This window comes from Clavelina lepadiformis, chromosome 5 (assembly GCF_947623445.1).
Source record: "Clavelina lepadiformis chromosome 5, kaClaLepa1.1, whole genome shotgun sequence".
NCBI classification, from domain to species: Eukaryota; Metazoa; Chordata; class Ascidiacea; order Aplousobranchia; family Clavelinidae; genus Clavelina; species Clavelina lepadiformis.
This window is the reverse complement of record NC_135244.1, coordinates 10,259,626-10,276,830: the sequence shown is the minus strand read 5'-3', so window position 1 is coordinate 10,276,830 and position 17,205 is coordinate 10,259,626. Positions and strand designations below refer to the sequence as shown.

At 36.3% G+C, this 17,205-nt stretch overlaps 2 protein-coding genes across 2 annotated transcripts; one reads left to right on the top strand and one right to left on the bottom strand.

Moving 5' to 3' along the window:
* The first annotated feature begins 8,585 nt into the window (after positions 1 to 8,585).
* LOC143459431 (H/ACA ribonucleoprotein complex subunit 2-like protein) lies at positions 8,586 to 13,722 on the top strand. Its single transcript, XM_076956591.1, has 3 exons — positions 8,586 to 8,813; positions 12,619 to 12,756; positions 13,199 to 13,722. The coding sequence occupies exons 1-3, from the start codon at positions 8,625 to 8,627 to the stop codon at positions 13,322 to 13,324; spliced, it is 453 nt and encodes a 150-aa protein (XP_076812706.1). The 5' UTR covers positions 8,586 to 8,624; the 3' UTR covers positions 13,325 to 13,722.
* Positions 13,483 to 16,956, bottom strand: LOC143459430 (uncharacterized). Its single transcript, XM_076956590.1, has one exon. The coding sequence runs from the start codon at positions 15,104 to 15,106 to the stop codon at positions 14,114 to 14,116; it is 993 nt and encodes a 330-aa protein (XP_076812705.1). The 5' UTR covers positions 15,107 to 16,956; the 3' UTR covers positions 13,483 to 14,113.
* Between the last annotated feature and the right edge of the window lie 249 nt (positions 16,957 to 17,205).

The window sequence follows — 17,205 nt, the reverse complement described above, 5'->3', positions numbered from 1 at the left end:
ACAAACTAGCTTTCAAAAAGCATCTTATTTTCAAAATTACTGGTAGTTTGTCATCTAGCAATTTAATTCTAAAGGGTCCAAAGGCATATGCTTTTGTGGGAAAATTTTGGATTTACGCAGCCTCAAGAGTCTAAACTCTATACTCTATAGTCTATAGGATCGCGTACAACATTGCATTAAATTCCGCCTAAATTTAGGATTATTAAGTCAGAAATTTGTGTCTATTTGACTAAATTTCTAATTCACAAATAATGGATCACACTCATTTCTATGTAGCTTAATCCATGCAACAAAAATATTTTCTCAATTCTTAGTTATAGCTTATATCGCAATCACTATATAAGCTTATGTGTGATGGATATCGTACTCAAATGACTTAAAAAAAACAACGAGCAATTCCTTGGAAACGGCTGTAACATTTTTTCTGCAATGCGGAACTTTTATAGAGTTGTATTCTCGATTCTGACTGAGCGTTTAAAAAATTATTTACATATATTTCAAAATGGCGACTGATGATAACCCTATTTACAGTTACACTAGGCTTGGCTTCTCCCGCACACAGTCACAGAAAAACGTGGCGTACAGTTGCATTGTTTGCTGTAGAAACTTGAAATTTGGTGACTTTTCCTAAAAAATGTTCAGCTATCTGTCCATGTTTGTTTTATAAAGTTGGAGTTTGTAATTTTTGAGATATTGTCATATTCTCATAATTTTAAATAAAAATAAAATAAAAATAGACTAAAAATAGTTTCAAAAAGGGTAGAATTGGTTTGCACTTTGCATACCTGCTATTTTTTTACCAACTCATTGCTTATTCAAAAAATAAGGTTCGTTGGTTGCCTGTTAGGTTACTTAATAACTTATTTGCTTCTAGGGAAACCTAACTCACGGCGGTGTTTGTACGACAAATTATTACTTCACAATGTACGCTATTCTGAGCACCACAGTCTTTTCAGTGCGGTTTTCAGGCGTTTCCTGTGTGTATTGACACGCTTATGAAAGAATTGTGATTTCTTGGTTCTTTACAACCTTTTAATACCATTTTTCTTTAGCTCTTTTTCAATTCATTGATCGTCGATTTTTCATGGCTATGCTATTCTTAATATACTAAATAATGTCAATATTCTGTTGTTGTAGTGTTTTATTTTTGGTGGTTGCGCTGGTGCCTCATCTCTGTCTTGCATGACCCCTCTCATTCCATATAACAAATATCCATATCGTGTTTATTGCATTAAATTCATTTATCAGTTTGAACCCAGTGATGGAAACAAGTCTTAATGGTAGATTGGTAGTGATGGAAGCATAGACGTAGCAAGGATGCGGGCAAAGGGACCTTCCCCATCCCCCAATTTCCAAGATTTGCACTATCAATAAATATATTTCTCGCATTTAAGAACAGACAATCAGTTATTAGGTCGGTCTTTATTACGCCCGCTCAGTTTCAATACACTGTTACGTCACAGAGCACCTATGAATCAGTGTGCCAACTGTGAAGAGCCTCATTTCTTCTCTTCAAAGCGTTCTGGATCAAGAACGCATCGATTACACCATTGTGTCAAACATTTATCAAGAAGCTTGTGAAATAGCTGGTGTAAAAGAGCTGAAAGTAGTGGAGGTACAGGTTTATTGTGAAAACGTCTGTGCTGAATCGGGCTCACAGTATTTTCAGCGTTATAGGTATATCTTTCATACGTCGACGGTCAAAATTGCTCTATTCGAGAACGATTAACTTCAACCGATTAATGACAACCCTTCATTTTTTGTTATCAATCCTTCCTCCAAACAAACCAATGAAGATAAATGAGATTGAGGGCTTGTATTTTTTGGATAAGCTCAAAAGCGAAGTAAGTCTGTGGAGATCTTCTTTGAGCTTTGAAGCCAACAGCGAATGTTTGCAGGAGCTTCTTTTGAGCGTTCAAGATTACTCAAGCGTGCGCAATGCAATCCAAATCATTATGGCGTTACCCTCAACAACTGTTGAGGCTGAGAGGTCTTTTTCGTGCATGAAACGAGTCAAGACATGGTTACGCTCAGCGATGACTTCCGATCGCCTCTCAGACTCGTGCGTGCTTCATTGCCATCTTGAAAGGATTAATGAGGAGAAAATTAATCGAGTTGTAACCAACCCAGCTGGCGGGAAGCGACGAATGGACTTTTAATCGACGTACTATTTGCTAATGGCGTTGTAAATATTTATTATGTTTAAAAGAAAAAAATTGTTCGGAGAAGTGGATTTTATATTGGTAAAAACTTGCGACTTAACTTTTAAATTATTAAATTATTAAATTATTTTGACAAATAAGCATTTTTCGTCGGTATTTACTCGGATAGGTGGTGCCCCAAACAAAGTATTATTAATCGCTTGAAGTCAAAAAATAGGCCCCCCAAAAATGTTGAGCTGGCTACTCCACTGGACACTAACAGTGCACGTCCAAGTCAAGTCGAGTCATTTAATTACATTTCCAAGTCAAGTCAAGTCGAGTTAGTAACATTTATCAAGTCAAGTCCAGCAAGTCTTAACACATGCCAAGTCATGAACAAGTCACCATTTATAATACGATTTATTTTTCATTTTTGATCGATAGGCTATAATAAAGGGCTCTCTGATACTCGTAAAGTAACTCGAGTCTTCCCATCTCTGCTTCTACCAAAACAAGATCACATTCATAGAAAGCTCCAGTACAATAATTTCTTTTACGTCAAAATTAGGACTTAATTTTATTACAGCAGGTTTACAAAAGTCTCGAGTCTCTCGGTCCACTAAAAACAGTTCAGAATTCTAGAAGCTTAAGTCTGTGCTATTCTATTTGATGTGATATGGCATATGCATTACACAGTTCAATTATGATGTAGGCTACTCAAAGAGAAAGCGTTACTTTGTAGCGGTCGATAAAGAAAACCGGAGAAATCGTATATTTGCTGTAACTGGGAAAAATGGTATGACCAGTCTTCACAGAGAATTCTACTTCGTATGGTGCAGTCTAGGCCAATACTTCTATCCGCCTCACATGCGGTAACCCGCTCAGATTGGCGTACTTGTCTTATCAATGCAATAAATTCATTCACGTGCAGACGGCACTTCTAAACTCTGAATTTATAACTATGAAAACGTACACATAGCAATAAACAATTGATTAATCATGTTGATATTATTTCCCTTCTGTACTATGTCAACTAGCCTTTCTTTGTTGATAATTACCATAAGAATTCTTAGACTGGCGCTAATCCAAAACGAGGTACAGTATCGTCTCAAAATAATTCTACGTTCTTGCAAAATAAAAAGATGTAGAGCAAAGATTGAGGATTGCTATCGCAAGAAGTGCAGTTTTGGAGCTAACCAAAACACAAAAATCGCACCCCATTCGTCTACTTTCCGCCCATTAAAATAGTCCAGAGTACGGGATTTTTTCCCATTGTAATGCTCGGAAGTATGCCTTTCTTATCCTAGAGTAAGATATATGCCTTTGGAATGGGGAGAATTTTACTTCGGCACAAGTATGTAGTCTGAACCCCATTCGTCTATTTTTCCGCCCATTAAAATGGACCTGCTTTCAGCAATAGGGTTTCCCACAAACCATATTTCTGCCGAAGTAAACATGTCCCCATTCCAAATGTATATTTCTTACTCTAGGAAAAGAAAGGCATACTTCCTGCCATTCGAATGGGAAAATATTACCGCATTTCCACCCATTTCAATGGGCGGAAAGCAGACGAATCGGGTGAAAATCGCCTCAATTGTAACAATGGTTTGCAAAGTTATTTTAATTAGGAAAGTTTGAAGACGTTTCAATTGTGCAATTGTAATTGACTTCAATAATTTCCGGCTAACCGCATGAAGATGAGAAGTGATGAAGTTCTTGTTTCCATTTAGTTTGATTATTAGCTGGAAGATTTTTCATCTTGATAGGCATTGATTAGTTGATTACCTCTATACGCCTACTTAATAGTCGCAGCTTTAGTGAACTTTTCTTCTCTGAATAATTCTTGGTAAATTTGGCTATGGTTAACTCAACCACAACCAGTTAGTCATTGTATCTTTGCCGACTTATCTTGTACGTTTACCAAAATAATATATTTGTGATAGCATAAATGCCCTTTCACAGTCGTATTGTATCGTTAAGCCCTGACGACTTTTTGGCGGTCAAGGTTACACAACTTTAAACGCACAGGGTGAAAATTACAATGGTGCTACAACAATAGAAGACCATAACGTATAGAAATTCAGTCAAACATGCTGTTGTGACGGTTACGTCACGAGTCACGAGTTGTTTTGGAAACGCTGAAATTTTATTTTGGGATTTTGCAATTCAGTTGTTGACCAAAGTTAATTTCTACTTAATGGCGTTCAGATAAATTACCTTGCTCGAACTGTTGTAGCCTACCATATACCTTATAATGTTGTAATGGTTGCAATCTTTCCTTTACCCTTTTTCACTTGTTACCAAGCGCAGTGTAACATTCAGTAAGCTTTGCCCGAAGGTAAAAGCTTTTGTGTCTGATAATAAATAAAAATGGGAACTTTATCATTTAGTAATATGTATAGACAGAATTTAAGCAACCAACAGCATAGCCGCGCCGTTTGAGAACTCATATCATCGGAGCAAAAGTAAAACAAGTTATCAACCATCAAACGTCCTCGTTCATATTGTAACAATAGCCACCAGTGTACGCGGTCTTTATGGCGAATATGGTTGTTATGTAATATTTGACACAATTAATACTGCAACGAATTAATATCTGCCATACTGTCACTGTAGCATGATGTTTTTTTTTCTGGACTGACTCCACCAACCTAACCTACACGTTCAAAATCGCGAAATTGTGATAGCTGTAGCTTGTAGCCAAACATAGATGATAAACAGTGACACACAAGGTGTGCTTCTTATGCAGGCTACAGTAAAAATATCAATTCGATCGTTTTCAATGGGTAAAACTATTGCTTTGCCGCCCGGCTGCAAACTGTCCACGGCACAATGCCCGATATCCACCTATCTTCCTATACTATCTTTTGTATAAGATGTTTATGATTCACACATGGCCATCATTGCCAAACATCATAGAAATTTAATCATATAGGCTAGTCTAGATTAGACTGAAAAGCGTGATTCGGTAATTGCTTTATCAATAATTATTTACAAATCAAGGATCTGTGCATGGCGCTGGCGCATAAGGTAAACTGAAAACACAATAACTGAAAGTTCTGACTTCTTAAGAAGGCTCGAAAGTTAAGCTTGTATAGAAATACGAGACATAGGCTAGTCAGAATTTTAAATTTTTGTTACAGCTTGCAATATACCTACCATATGGCATGGTTGGAAGGGTCTAGGACTAGCCTGATGGGGCGATTACCGAATTTGGATAAAGGTTCTTTTCAGAAAATTGCTAGCTGGTTATGGAATTGATGTTTTCCTACTTTGATAACCGTTGGCTGGTGAAGTAGACACTTATTGTACCTGCTTGCGTTTTTTCTGAAGTAGGAAAAGGTGAATACAGTAAACGGTAATTAGAATTAGCTGTAGTGGAAAGTGTTGAACGCAGGAATTTTTAATTTTCACACCGATTTATACTAAACAAACAGAAAAAGCTGGTTGTTTGAACGCCAATTTATAAGTTATGACAAATAAAGAAAAGAATCTTGCTTCAGTGTACATCAAAATTTGCCTCTTTGCAAGCACGATTTCCCATCAAAAACTGCCGTACTTTCTAATTAGCCTTGTGGTAGCTGCAAGCACGAGATTCATCAACATACGCATCGAATATTTTACTCATGATGCCAATTTATAATAAATAAACAAAAATTGTTTGTTTGAACACTAGTTTCTAATAAATAAACAAAGGCTTGAGGCTTCAGTCCACACCATCATGCCAATATTTGCATGTTACACAAACAAGTTTTCGTCCAAGACTACACTGTAAAAAATCTTTTCTAATTATAAGTCAGTGAGACAATTGAGACTAATAGTTAGTCTTCCAACGAAAAGTATGGCTTATAGTTAGTCTCAATTGTCTCACTGACTTATAATTAGAAAAGATTTTTTACAGTGTAGGCCTACCATACTTTCCAGCTGGAGCAATTAGGTTTCGCTTGGCACTTTATTTCTGTACACAAAAGGATAAAACCAGTGAGCGTGCCAAATGTAATTCTGTGTCATTTCCTTAAGGCAGTTTATTTATCATTTCATTTGTCAGTAATTTTGCCAATTACAACTTATAATGCCACCTTATGTCAAGCTTGTTTTGTCCCTACGCAAAGACAAAACAAAAAAGCTGTGATGTTTGAGAACAGATTAGATTCTTCCTCGTTTTCCGTTTGTTTTATCCAGCTTTACCAAATTGCCGAAGAGGATCTAAACTACTCTTTTAATCCATTCCCAGTTTATTGAATAAGTCTATATTGTTATGGAAATATTTTTATCTAGCTAAATGTTACTCTTCTTAAATTCCCAAAAATCAGTTCTTCTACTTATGTGTGAAGTACACATACGCAGCGTAATGCAAAAAATCACTGATTTATGTTTTTGGTGGTAATCCAACATATATACCTATTCTATGAAGAGGATGTTTTGCTGGGCAGGTCATTGTGCTAGGACCAATCTCTGGTACAGTCGAATCCGGTTAATTGCATAGTCAATTTGCCAAGCCTTTTTTTGCAATTAAACGAATTATGCGTTTATGCGAAAGTGCAAAGTCCACTTATTGTCTTACTTGACATGCGAAGCTGGTCACGTGTAAAAACGTCAACACGCAAAACACTAACGTTTATTGTTTAATCTAAAAAAATACTGCGTGATTGTTGTTTGTTTAATTACATTTTGCATGCTTTCTTGCATTTGTGTTTCTAAATGAACAAATGTGGCCATGTCCGCCACTTCAAACTGTAGTCGTTGGCAAATTGTATGAAGTGCATGCAGAACTTCTTTATTTTTTGGTGTTGTCACAGCGATTGCGTCAGCAGAGCTTTCTTCATTGATGTCGTCTTTTTCAACTTGTTTGTTTCGTAAAACTTCTTCACATATTACGGTATCATCTTAACGCAACGCTTAAATGAAACTAAAACAGTGCGAATGTTAATGTCTGCGTATTGACGTGTTAATGCTTAAATTTGGCATTTTCTGTTTGATTGTTTTGTAACAAAGCGCAGTACAAGTCGCAAGGCTTACGCATTGCGTGTGCGCTCCCAGTGCGCTTTGTTTTCAATTTTATCTTTTAAAAACCTTTGAATAATCGAATAAATCACCTTCATTTTTATTCAATTAAGCGGATTATGCAATAAACCGCTATGCGATAAAACGAAGTATTATCTTTACAAATGATAGACTATGGTTCGGGATTTGCGCTCTTTATGCGATAAAACGAATTATGCAATTATCCAGAATGCAATTAACCGGATTTGACTGTATTAATCAAACCTTCTAAACCTGTGCTTTCATACTCACCTCTATTGGGGTGACCACTGTAATTGAAGTGTCACGCTAACCTTCTTTATTGACAGATTATTATTTTTGGCAAACAGCTAATGGAGTTGCAAAGGTTGTTGCACAGTTTATCAGTCTTAACTTATGTTATTTGGACTTAGTTTACCTGCCGAATTAATGATCTGACTCCGTGGTTGCGTGCGGTTAGAATTCTTTAACGTCTTGTTAGTCGAAAGCTCTTACGATATTACAGATACAGTTTATCAGAAACGGTTCTTTATTGTAGGAACTGTACAGGTTCCGAATATTACACACAATCACAAACTTAGCATTCACCATTTAAAACAAGTCTAAAGAATTACAATTAACACGACTAACGTAATACGTTCGTACGATTCTGTATCTCTGTCTGAGCGGCTACTCGCGCAGAAGTTTGAGCTTATAACAGCGTGGAGCGGTGTGAGCGAAAATATCCGACATAAAATACACGAACATTTCAGAATGTGCGAACGATAAAAATAAAGCGTTGGCAAAGGAGATTACATTCAGTTAAAACTAGGATGTTATGAAATCACCTGGTAACGTACTAAACGGCGTTTTCACATAAAGTTATTTAGAGCAAGTTTCCAAATATTAAACGACAATTGCAGTTTTATCAATAAACAAGACTTCAATAAATAACTGGCGAACACTTTCCCACGAATGATATAATGGTATTAAAAATGCCTCCCAGGCCACTACAGAGTTTAGTAAGTAGATCCATTTATAATAGATCCGCACCAATAGAGAAATCCATTCCAGGATCATTTTTCTGTATAATGATAGGCTTAGATTAATAAACTTCAGTAAAATGAATCCATATTAAGTTTTCATTTATGAGAGAATAATGCCAATATGCGTTATATTTATTTATGTACAATTCACCAGAAAAAATTAGGAAAGTTTGAAACTATTTATTTTCTCTCATTTTTGATATCTTAATCTCACAATTAACTGCAGTTATTAAAAGCATTGGATTAAGTTAACTTGGGTTGTAGTCATTGTTTTTGAACTATAAAAAACCATTATTTTGTGAAAACTACCTTGTTGAGAAGTGCTGTCATAAAAAGCACGATCCATCTTGTTAAAAAACAAGTGCTCTAAAATTTTATTCACTGTTATTTTAATAGATTCGTTTTGTTGAAATAGTGTGATATTAATGACAAGATTATGGGAAAAGTAAAAAGTGATTCTGTTCTTGACAATTCTGTCCGTGAAGATGGAAAAACATATGAAGAGTTACTGTTATATTTGAATCCAATTTCTAAACCATTAGCTTCAAAAAAGTTGACCAAACGGCTATACAAATGCATAAAAAAAGCTTCAAAACAGAAAAATTTACGCAGAGGAGTAAAAGAGGTTTGCTTGTTACATACTTTCAGTTGTGTTGTATATATATTATACACCTTTATTCACAGCAAATATGAAAAGCCAAGTACATCAATGATCAACGTAATACTTGTTACTTAAGTAGCACATCTTTCCAAACTGAAGTATTGATTAACACAACACTTCTAGTTCAGTGTCAATATTTTTGTGTTGCATCCAACAAAAGGATGCTACCATACATTCTGATGGCATCCAGGCAGGATAGCGACTGTCAAAACAGCGACTGTCATAATGGCGACTTCATAATAGCGACGTAATCAAGTGAGCGACATTCCAAACAGCGATTGTCTAAATGCCGACCGCATTAAAACAGCGACTGTTATGATAGCGACTTAACTAGGCTTTCCATTTTTCCAAATTTTTTTGTTGTTTATCATTGCTTTTTGAAATAGGCTTGAACAATTGCTTAATTGCCTATTGTGATGGGACAATACAAAAGCTTATTGAAGCTTATTGAAATTTATCACCCGCAGATCAGTTTCTTCAAACCTTACACGATTCCGAACACTGGATGTGTGATGGTACATTCAAAGTGTCACCATCCCTTTTTTATCAAGTATACACTGTGCATGCTATGATACGAAACAATGTGCTTCCCTGCATTTTTGTTCTACTCCTAAATAAGCAACAAGTAACATACTCTCAAATGTGGACTGAAATCAAATCACTGAAACCTGGACTCGCTCCAAGAAGTGTGCAGATCGACTTTGAACTAGCTTCCAAAGCTGCGCTCATTGAAGCATTTCCTCAAACGCACATCTGGAGAAAGATTCAGGAAAACGGACTGCAACGGTTATATGTGCAAGACGACAATATTCGGATGGCACTGAAAATGCTCCTTGCTCTTGCCTTTCTACCAGTGGATGAAGTGAGCGATGCCTTTGATGAATTGGTGGCAGACTACCCAGCAGAAGTAATGCCTCTCGTAAATTACTTCGAAGACAACTACGTGGGCCGAAGAAACAGACGGGGAGACAGACGACAGCCATTGTTTCCCGGTCATATGTGGAGTGTGAAAGCCAGACAAGATGCGGGACTGCCACGAACCAACAACCAGCTAGAGAGTTGGCACAATGCGTTTCAGGGATCAACGGAAACTCATCATCCTTCCATCTTTCGATTCATCGAAGCTTTAAGACGGGAGGAAGCCCTTCAACGGGCAAACCGAACCCAGCTACTACAAGGCAGAGACCTGACTCAGCGAATGAAAAGATACGTGACAATGAACACACGAATCACTGTTGTACAGCAAAATCGAGGCCAGTATGATCTGCGGCAGTTCCTTCGAGCCCTTGCTCGCAATTTAGAAATAAACGTGTCTTGATTTTTATTGCATTTTTATTTTATTTTATTGCTTTTTAAATCATGTGACTTCATGTGACTATGGATAGTCCAAATAAAATGTTGTTTTAAAGTCCCTTTTGGTTTCAATCTTTCACTACGCAGTATTTGCCTGTTTCTGCGTGCATACGTGTGTAGAGAGGTGTGGGGGATGGAAGTGCGTGTGCGCGTAAGCCTTGGATTTAATAAAAGAAGTGAGGTCGCTGTTTTAAATGAATCGCTGTCGTGTAGTCGCTCTATTGACAGTCGCTGTTTTAAATGAATCGCTGTCGTGTGGTCGCTCTATTGATAGTCGCTGTTCTGACAGTCGCTATTTGGAACCCGAGCTCATTCTGATGTATGCATACATCACGATATGTGTCATTCTTTATTATTCCTGATTTATGGCTGCAAAAGTAATGACATATATATAAGCATGAGTCGGAGATTAGTGATTTTTTTCATAATCAGTAGTGGAGATGGGACGTGTCAGATCTGAGGATATAACAATCAGATCCAAGAAGGCTTCATTATGCTTTACTTGTTGATGCTTTAGGGCAGGGGTTGGCAATCTTTTGCTAGTCATGGGCCAAATGTCGAGTGTACAACTCATTGGCGGGCCGGAATTTTCATTAATACTATAATTCACACTCACTTATGTATATTACGATACATTGCTGCAATCTCAATCATACCAATCACAAAAAGAGCAAAATATATGTATTCACACTTCAACAACACAGCATTAATGTGACACTTGATGCTGCTTGCTTTTAACAATACCACAATTTTTTCAAACAGTGCTAACACTGCAGTTTGAAATTCAATAAGAAACGGCAGACCGTATTCTTGTGATAACTAATTAATATGTCTCGGGCCAAACGATTTCGCATGGCGGGCCGGATCGCCGTAGGTTGCCGACCCTTGCTTTAGGGCAAGGGTGGTATTGGGTATTTGTCTTTGAAGGATTTTTTGGGTATTTGTCTTTGAAGGACGCAAAAGAAATACGATTTGCTGCTTCTGTCGTCATGTCCATAAACTGTTCTGCTACATCGATGGGAAGTTGAAGCAGGTCCTTTCCAGCAAATGGATCAATTATCCAATCATTTTGGCTATTAGGTGTTAGAGATTCACCATAGTAGTGCACAAACTTTTGGGCAAGTTGTTCCAAGTGTCCAATTATAGTTTGCTTGATATCAACTTCCTTGCCACAAATATATTGCGTTAGCTCAGGAAACATATCGTACTCATCTCTAGTGACATAACTTTTCCAGAGTATGAGTTTTTTGTGGTAAGCAGAAACTTTGGCGGCGTGATCAATCACCGTAAAATAATTGCCTTGCATAGATAAATTTAGAGAATTCAGAGAGTCAAATATATCGGCAAGGTAAGCAACTTTTGCGTTGAAATCTTCTTGCAAAAACTTCTCGGCTAATCCTACATTGTTCTGTTGCTTCAGGAAGATAGCAATCTCCTCGCGCAAACAACATACTCGCTTTAGGACACGACCTCGTGACAACCATCGTACTTCCGTGTGCAGCAGCAGAGCTTGATAATCCGAATCCATGATTGTATGATCGTTTTGCCATTCGTAAACTTAAAAATTAACAAAAATATAGTTCACTCTGCGATACCTAATGCAAACAATAACTGGCAAAAGTTTTTATACTACGAACATGCTGCAAAGGTTTATAGCGAGCTACTGACGCTAGCAAGCCAAAATTGCATGCAACTTGGCTATCAACTATCTTCCAAATGAGTCTACCTTCGTGAAATAAGTCTGCGGTCTTCAGTGTTCACACGACGCGCTCAAAACCCTTTCACTGCGGGAGCTCTTTGTACGACAAAATTCAAATGATGTGAAATTACTCAAACGTCACGCAAAACAGCTTTCTGATATCTCGACATGAAACGCTTCATTACTTGGATTTATATTTTGAAATTTTGTGATCTTTTCAAGTTTTCAATTTTTTTATTGTAATTTTTCGCCCAAGATACAATATGTTTGAAAAACAAGCGACCCAAAAAAATAATCTGGCGACCCAACTTTGGGTCGTGACCCATGCGTTGGGAACCACGGTTCTAGACTATCATACACTGCTATGCAGCTAAACTTATAGACATAGAGTCAAGGCCTCGTGCAAAAATGTATATAACCAAATGGCGTCACAATTTGAGTAGCGAAGGTCTAGTAGACTATAACATACGCCCTATTAAATTGATGAAATTATCTGAGTTACCTGAAAATGTTCTAGTATTGCGATTTGGCGAAGTTGTGTTAACAGTAACTTTAGGTTGTACCTGTGCTGGTAGTATTGTGTATAACAAAGCTCATATCCTGCCCAACTAATTTCAATCTCTGATATATTTAGCTGAAATGTATTTATTAAATTATATTTATTTGTGCTAGAACATGAGCACAACTATTCACAGTTTACACCATGTTTTGACGTAGGTACAAAAGTTTCTAAAAAAAGGAGAGAAGGGATTTGTAGTGTTTGCAGGAGACACACGCCCAATTGAAGTCATGTGTCACATTCCTATTATGTGTGAAGATACCGATGTGCCTTATTGTTATATTCCTGCAAAACAGGTAAGACATGCTTCTGTTTTGGGAAACCAGTCATGCTAAAGTGGGTAATTGCCAAATTGCAATGAGGTCAGTTTAGAACAATGTTACAAAGTAGAAAAACAAATTGGGGTTTATATACAGAAATCTGAAAATATTAAGCACTTGAATGTATTTCATTTCTTAACTTGACATTTTAAGGCTTTGAATGACATACATTAACATATGTTATATAATCTTGGAGATCTGCTCGGTATAAACATTTGTATGTTTTAAAAGCGTTCAAATTGAACATTTGTTTCATTGTCTGAAATAGTTGCATTGCCCTGACACATCAAATGTCATTTTTAACCCTATTTTATCAATGGGTCATTGACAGCAAACAACTGATAAACTGATTTAGTTAAAAATACTGTGTTTTCTCTGTGTACGTGGAATAACAGAAAATATCAACATTTACATGCAGGATCTGGGTGCAGCCAGTGGATCAAAGCGGCCAACATGTTGCATTATGGTTAAATCTCATTCTGCATATGAAGATGTTTATAAACAGTGTATGGATGATATAAAGCAATTACCTGCCCCTTACTGACATTGATTGTTTAAAAAGTGAACTGCACAAGATGGTCACATTAACTCACTGTTGTTGACATCCCCAAGCAATGTAAAAGGTTTAACGAATGCTGCAGAGACAAACAACATTTTCTTGCCAACTATTTTTCATTTGGCTTTTTAAATAGTTAAATTAAATAATGGTCATGCAGCCAGTTTTTGTTTGTTTTAATGAATGTTTTTCTTTAAAATGTGTACAAAAATGTGGACCAAAACACCATTTCATTGCAGTACAGTATTTAAATCAACCAGGACGAAACAATGTGTCAACACAGTGATATATACAATTTTTGGTAAAAAACTTCATCAATAAAAATGCGCATTACGTCTTTGCAAAACTTTCAACTGATAATAAACAACATTTAATATTTAAACGTGGCAGTTTGGTATAGACTTGATGAAAGAATGCGAGGCAAGTACTGAAGATGAGCACCACACAGAAATGAAAGTACAGTTACAAACGACAAAAAACAGTATTTCAAGTTTATTGTTAATGCACTTGGCGTCGTGAAAAGCTATTATCCAAGCAAATCAGCTTAATGGTGTAATAGACGGTATCATCAAATTCAACTGAACAAATTGCAACAGGACATTATTTTCTTGGTTAATCATTGTGTTTGTTTGTTTTCTGTATATATATATATACATCCTAATCCAATTAATATGTTAATCTTGGTTAATCATCCAATTTTAGCGTAAATGGACAGATAGGATCCAACTATTTTAAATACCATTTTCGTTCCATTTTTGAGAAAGTAATCAAGTGATTTCAATTGCTTAACATTATCTTGTCAATATCATTTGCTGGAATTTTGGCATCTGTTGTTTCCCCAGCGATTCGGAAACTTATGTCAAGGTTATAAGGAACTGTTATTGATGCAGTTGTTGCACGTGTAAACCACCCAGCACCACCTCTTGCAAACATTCTCACTGTTACAGTTGGGACATAGCCCAACACAGCCAATAATGATGCACGAATTGCATTTCTATTATGAGAAAAATTCATTTCTTCTATATCTTTGCGATTAAAGCTCAGCTCAGTGCAGCCTTTCAGGTCACCAAAAAGTTGCTTTCCTCCGTTTAAAAAAAGGATGTCCCATGTACCAATTTGATTCAATGCAGCTCTTGTTTGGTTCATTTGCGAGTAAGACAACTGGCCACGAACAAAATAAGGAATGAAAGGATCAGTAAGCATATCACTCAAAGTGCGATTAAAGGAAGAACAAAAATCTTCAATTTTGTGTGGTGTTACAACACACGAGTCTGATTGTATCCTGTTGTCAATATCACATGATTGGTTAGTTAAAACAACACGTGTAAAAACATTATTTTCACTGAGATATATGCCAGCTCGCATAAGATGATTGCGTAATACTTCGGCTTTTTTCTTTGTTTCTGACACTGGATTGAAATACTGAATCTGTGTGGAACGAGACTTTGATGAATCTAGGACTTTTCTTTGCTCCCAGTATGTTGGATCTTTGCAAACTTTGAGCTGACCTCCCCAATTTTTTATTTCTACACAGTATAAGCCATATCCACACAGAACAACAAGATCAATTTCAAATCGTCTGGTTTGAAACTCATCAGGCACACGTAGAGCTTGAAAGATGTCTGATTCATGTACACCTCCTATGGTTGTGAACAATCCTACCACTTTTTCTTCTCCTTGCCTTCCAGCAATTCTTTGTAAATCTTCAATATGTTTAACAGGGTTGGCAACTTGTTCGGCTTGCACCAAGCGACTTTTTATGTTAAGCATTCTATAATTTTGATGTCTTTATGTTTAGCTGGAATAATCTTAACACATTGTTTAGGAAGTTGCTAGGAAAAGTAATAAATGTTGCTCATACCATTCATGTATTCCAGTTATTGATATACCCTATATCTATTGCTTATACTTAACAATGGAAATTGTCGACCCACTTTGATTATTTTTCAAATTGTGAACGCTCTGGGCATCGGCATGCAAAGATTTTGCACAGGTGGGCACCATAATATGAATTCCTTTACACTTTAAAGAAAAAATATCGAACAAAGGTTGCCTAGTTTTTATTTTACAATGCTTTGAATCACACACATTTTGTTAGACATGAGGTCACATTGCGTGTTTAGCATAGTATGTGTTGCGCAATGTGTAAAAGTTTGCGTGGTATCTTTGCCGACCACGTATTTAGACGTCATATAGAACAAGTCCAGTGCGTAGGATTCAAACTGCTGTAAAATAAGAACTAGGCAACATATTTTCAATGTCAATGCTGACTGCTTCGTGAGGGATTTCTCCTAGGTTAATCAATTATCATCCTTTTACGGTTCATTTAATTTTTAGTATATATCAAATGAATAACTTTCTTTTTAGCCCATGTTGAAAATCGTTTACCTGAATAAAATTTAACATTCAAAACTAAAACACATTTCTGCTACATCGATGACACATTTATCACTTTATCCAATCAGAAAATGTTAATCAGTTTTTTGATCGACTCAACCAACTACATCCTAACCTTACATTCACCATGGAAGAAATAAATGGCAGCTTATCATTCCTTGACGTCGAGATTAAAATCGCAGATACTCTGTTTGATTCTTGGGTATATAAAATGAAATCACACACTGGTGTTGCATTAAACTTTCAGTCAAATGCACCCATAACATGGACAAAGGGTTTAATTGTTTGCTTCCTTAACCGAGCTTGGAAAATTTGCTCTAAAAAAAACTGAAAACTTGGAGGCCAAAACACTGCGGAAAATGTTTTTGATTAATAGCTATCCTTGCACATGATAAAACAGCCTCAAAAAGACATACGACATAGAACTTAATAATGTTTACTTTACTGTTTGACATTTTGGTACCAGAGTTACGGAACACACATTAATAAAAAAGCATACAACAAATCAGCAATCAAAACATGCAAAGAAGACCATATCCCATTCCAAAATTATCCGAAAATTCAAGAAGCATTGCTAATCTAATACAGCAGCTGAATCTCCCATTAAACAAATAGGCTTTCGAGAATGACACTCCCTTCCTTTTGAAAATTTACTAAAGACTAAAACATAATATCTTGCCTTTCCAGACTGCAGAATATGGCCGTCTTCAGCAAGATCTTGAGTGCGCCAAACAACAAAAAATGACAAGTATGGTATGCAAAAATACTCAGATGCAACGGAAGTGCACAATTACACAGTTTAACTTATTCAATCTTTAAATCAATAGAAAATTGAGTGCACAGAAGTTCTGTCCAAGTCATTAAGTGCAAAATAACGCACCTTTAGTGTGGCACTGAAGCTCATGAAAAACAGTATTGAGTGCGCCTGTGCCAAACTCTGCAGTCTGGCTGCCATGTGGTCTACCACTATGCACCTCCTTTGTTTAAAAAACCAAATCACAACAGACTCATTGTTGCCATTATTTTTTTCTCTGTACGCTGATTACCTGTAGTTATTTATTTTTATCCCCTTTTTCCCATCATGTAGCATTGTACAATAGGCCTACTTATATCTGCTAATCAACCACTTCAGAATTTTCAACAATCTAACTTCTTATTGGGAGCTGAGGTCCATAAACCCATAATAGCAAAAGGCGTGCAAATGCGAGCTTACTCAGAAATCAGGTTGTTCAACTTTGACTCCAAATTTGTTTTCTTTTTTGTGCCAGCTGTCTTTTGTTTATCAATATCACGTGATCGAAGTGAAATATCATCATGCAGACAAAGAAAATAGGGTAATAGATATCTTGTAAAATTTTATTCAAAGTTATTATAATTTATAATACATATACTGTGCATCTATATGTATTATTATCTATGTTTTATTGAATCTGAAATTTGGGCAAAAAATTACCTATTTGGTTAAAAGTTTT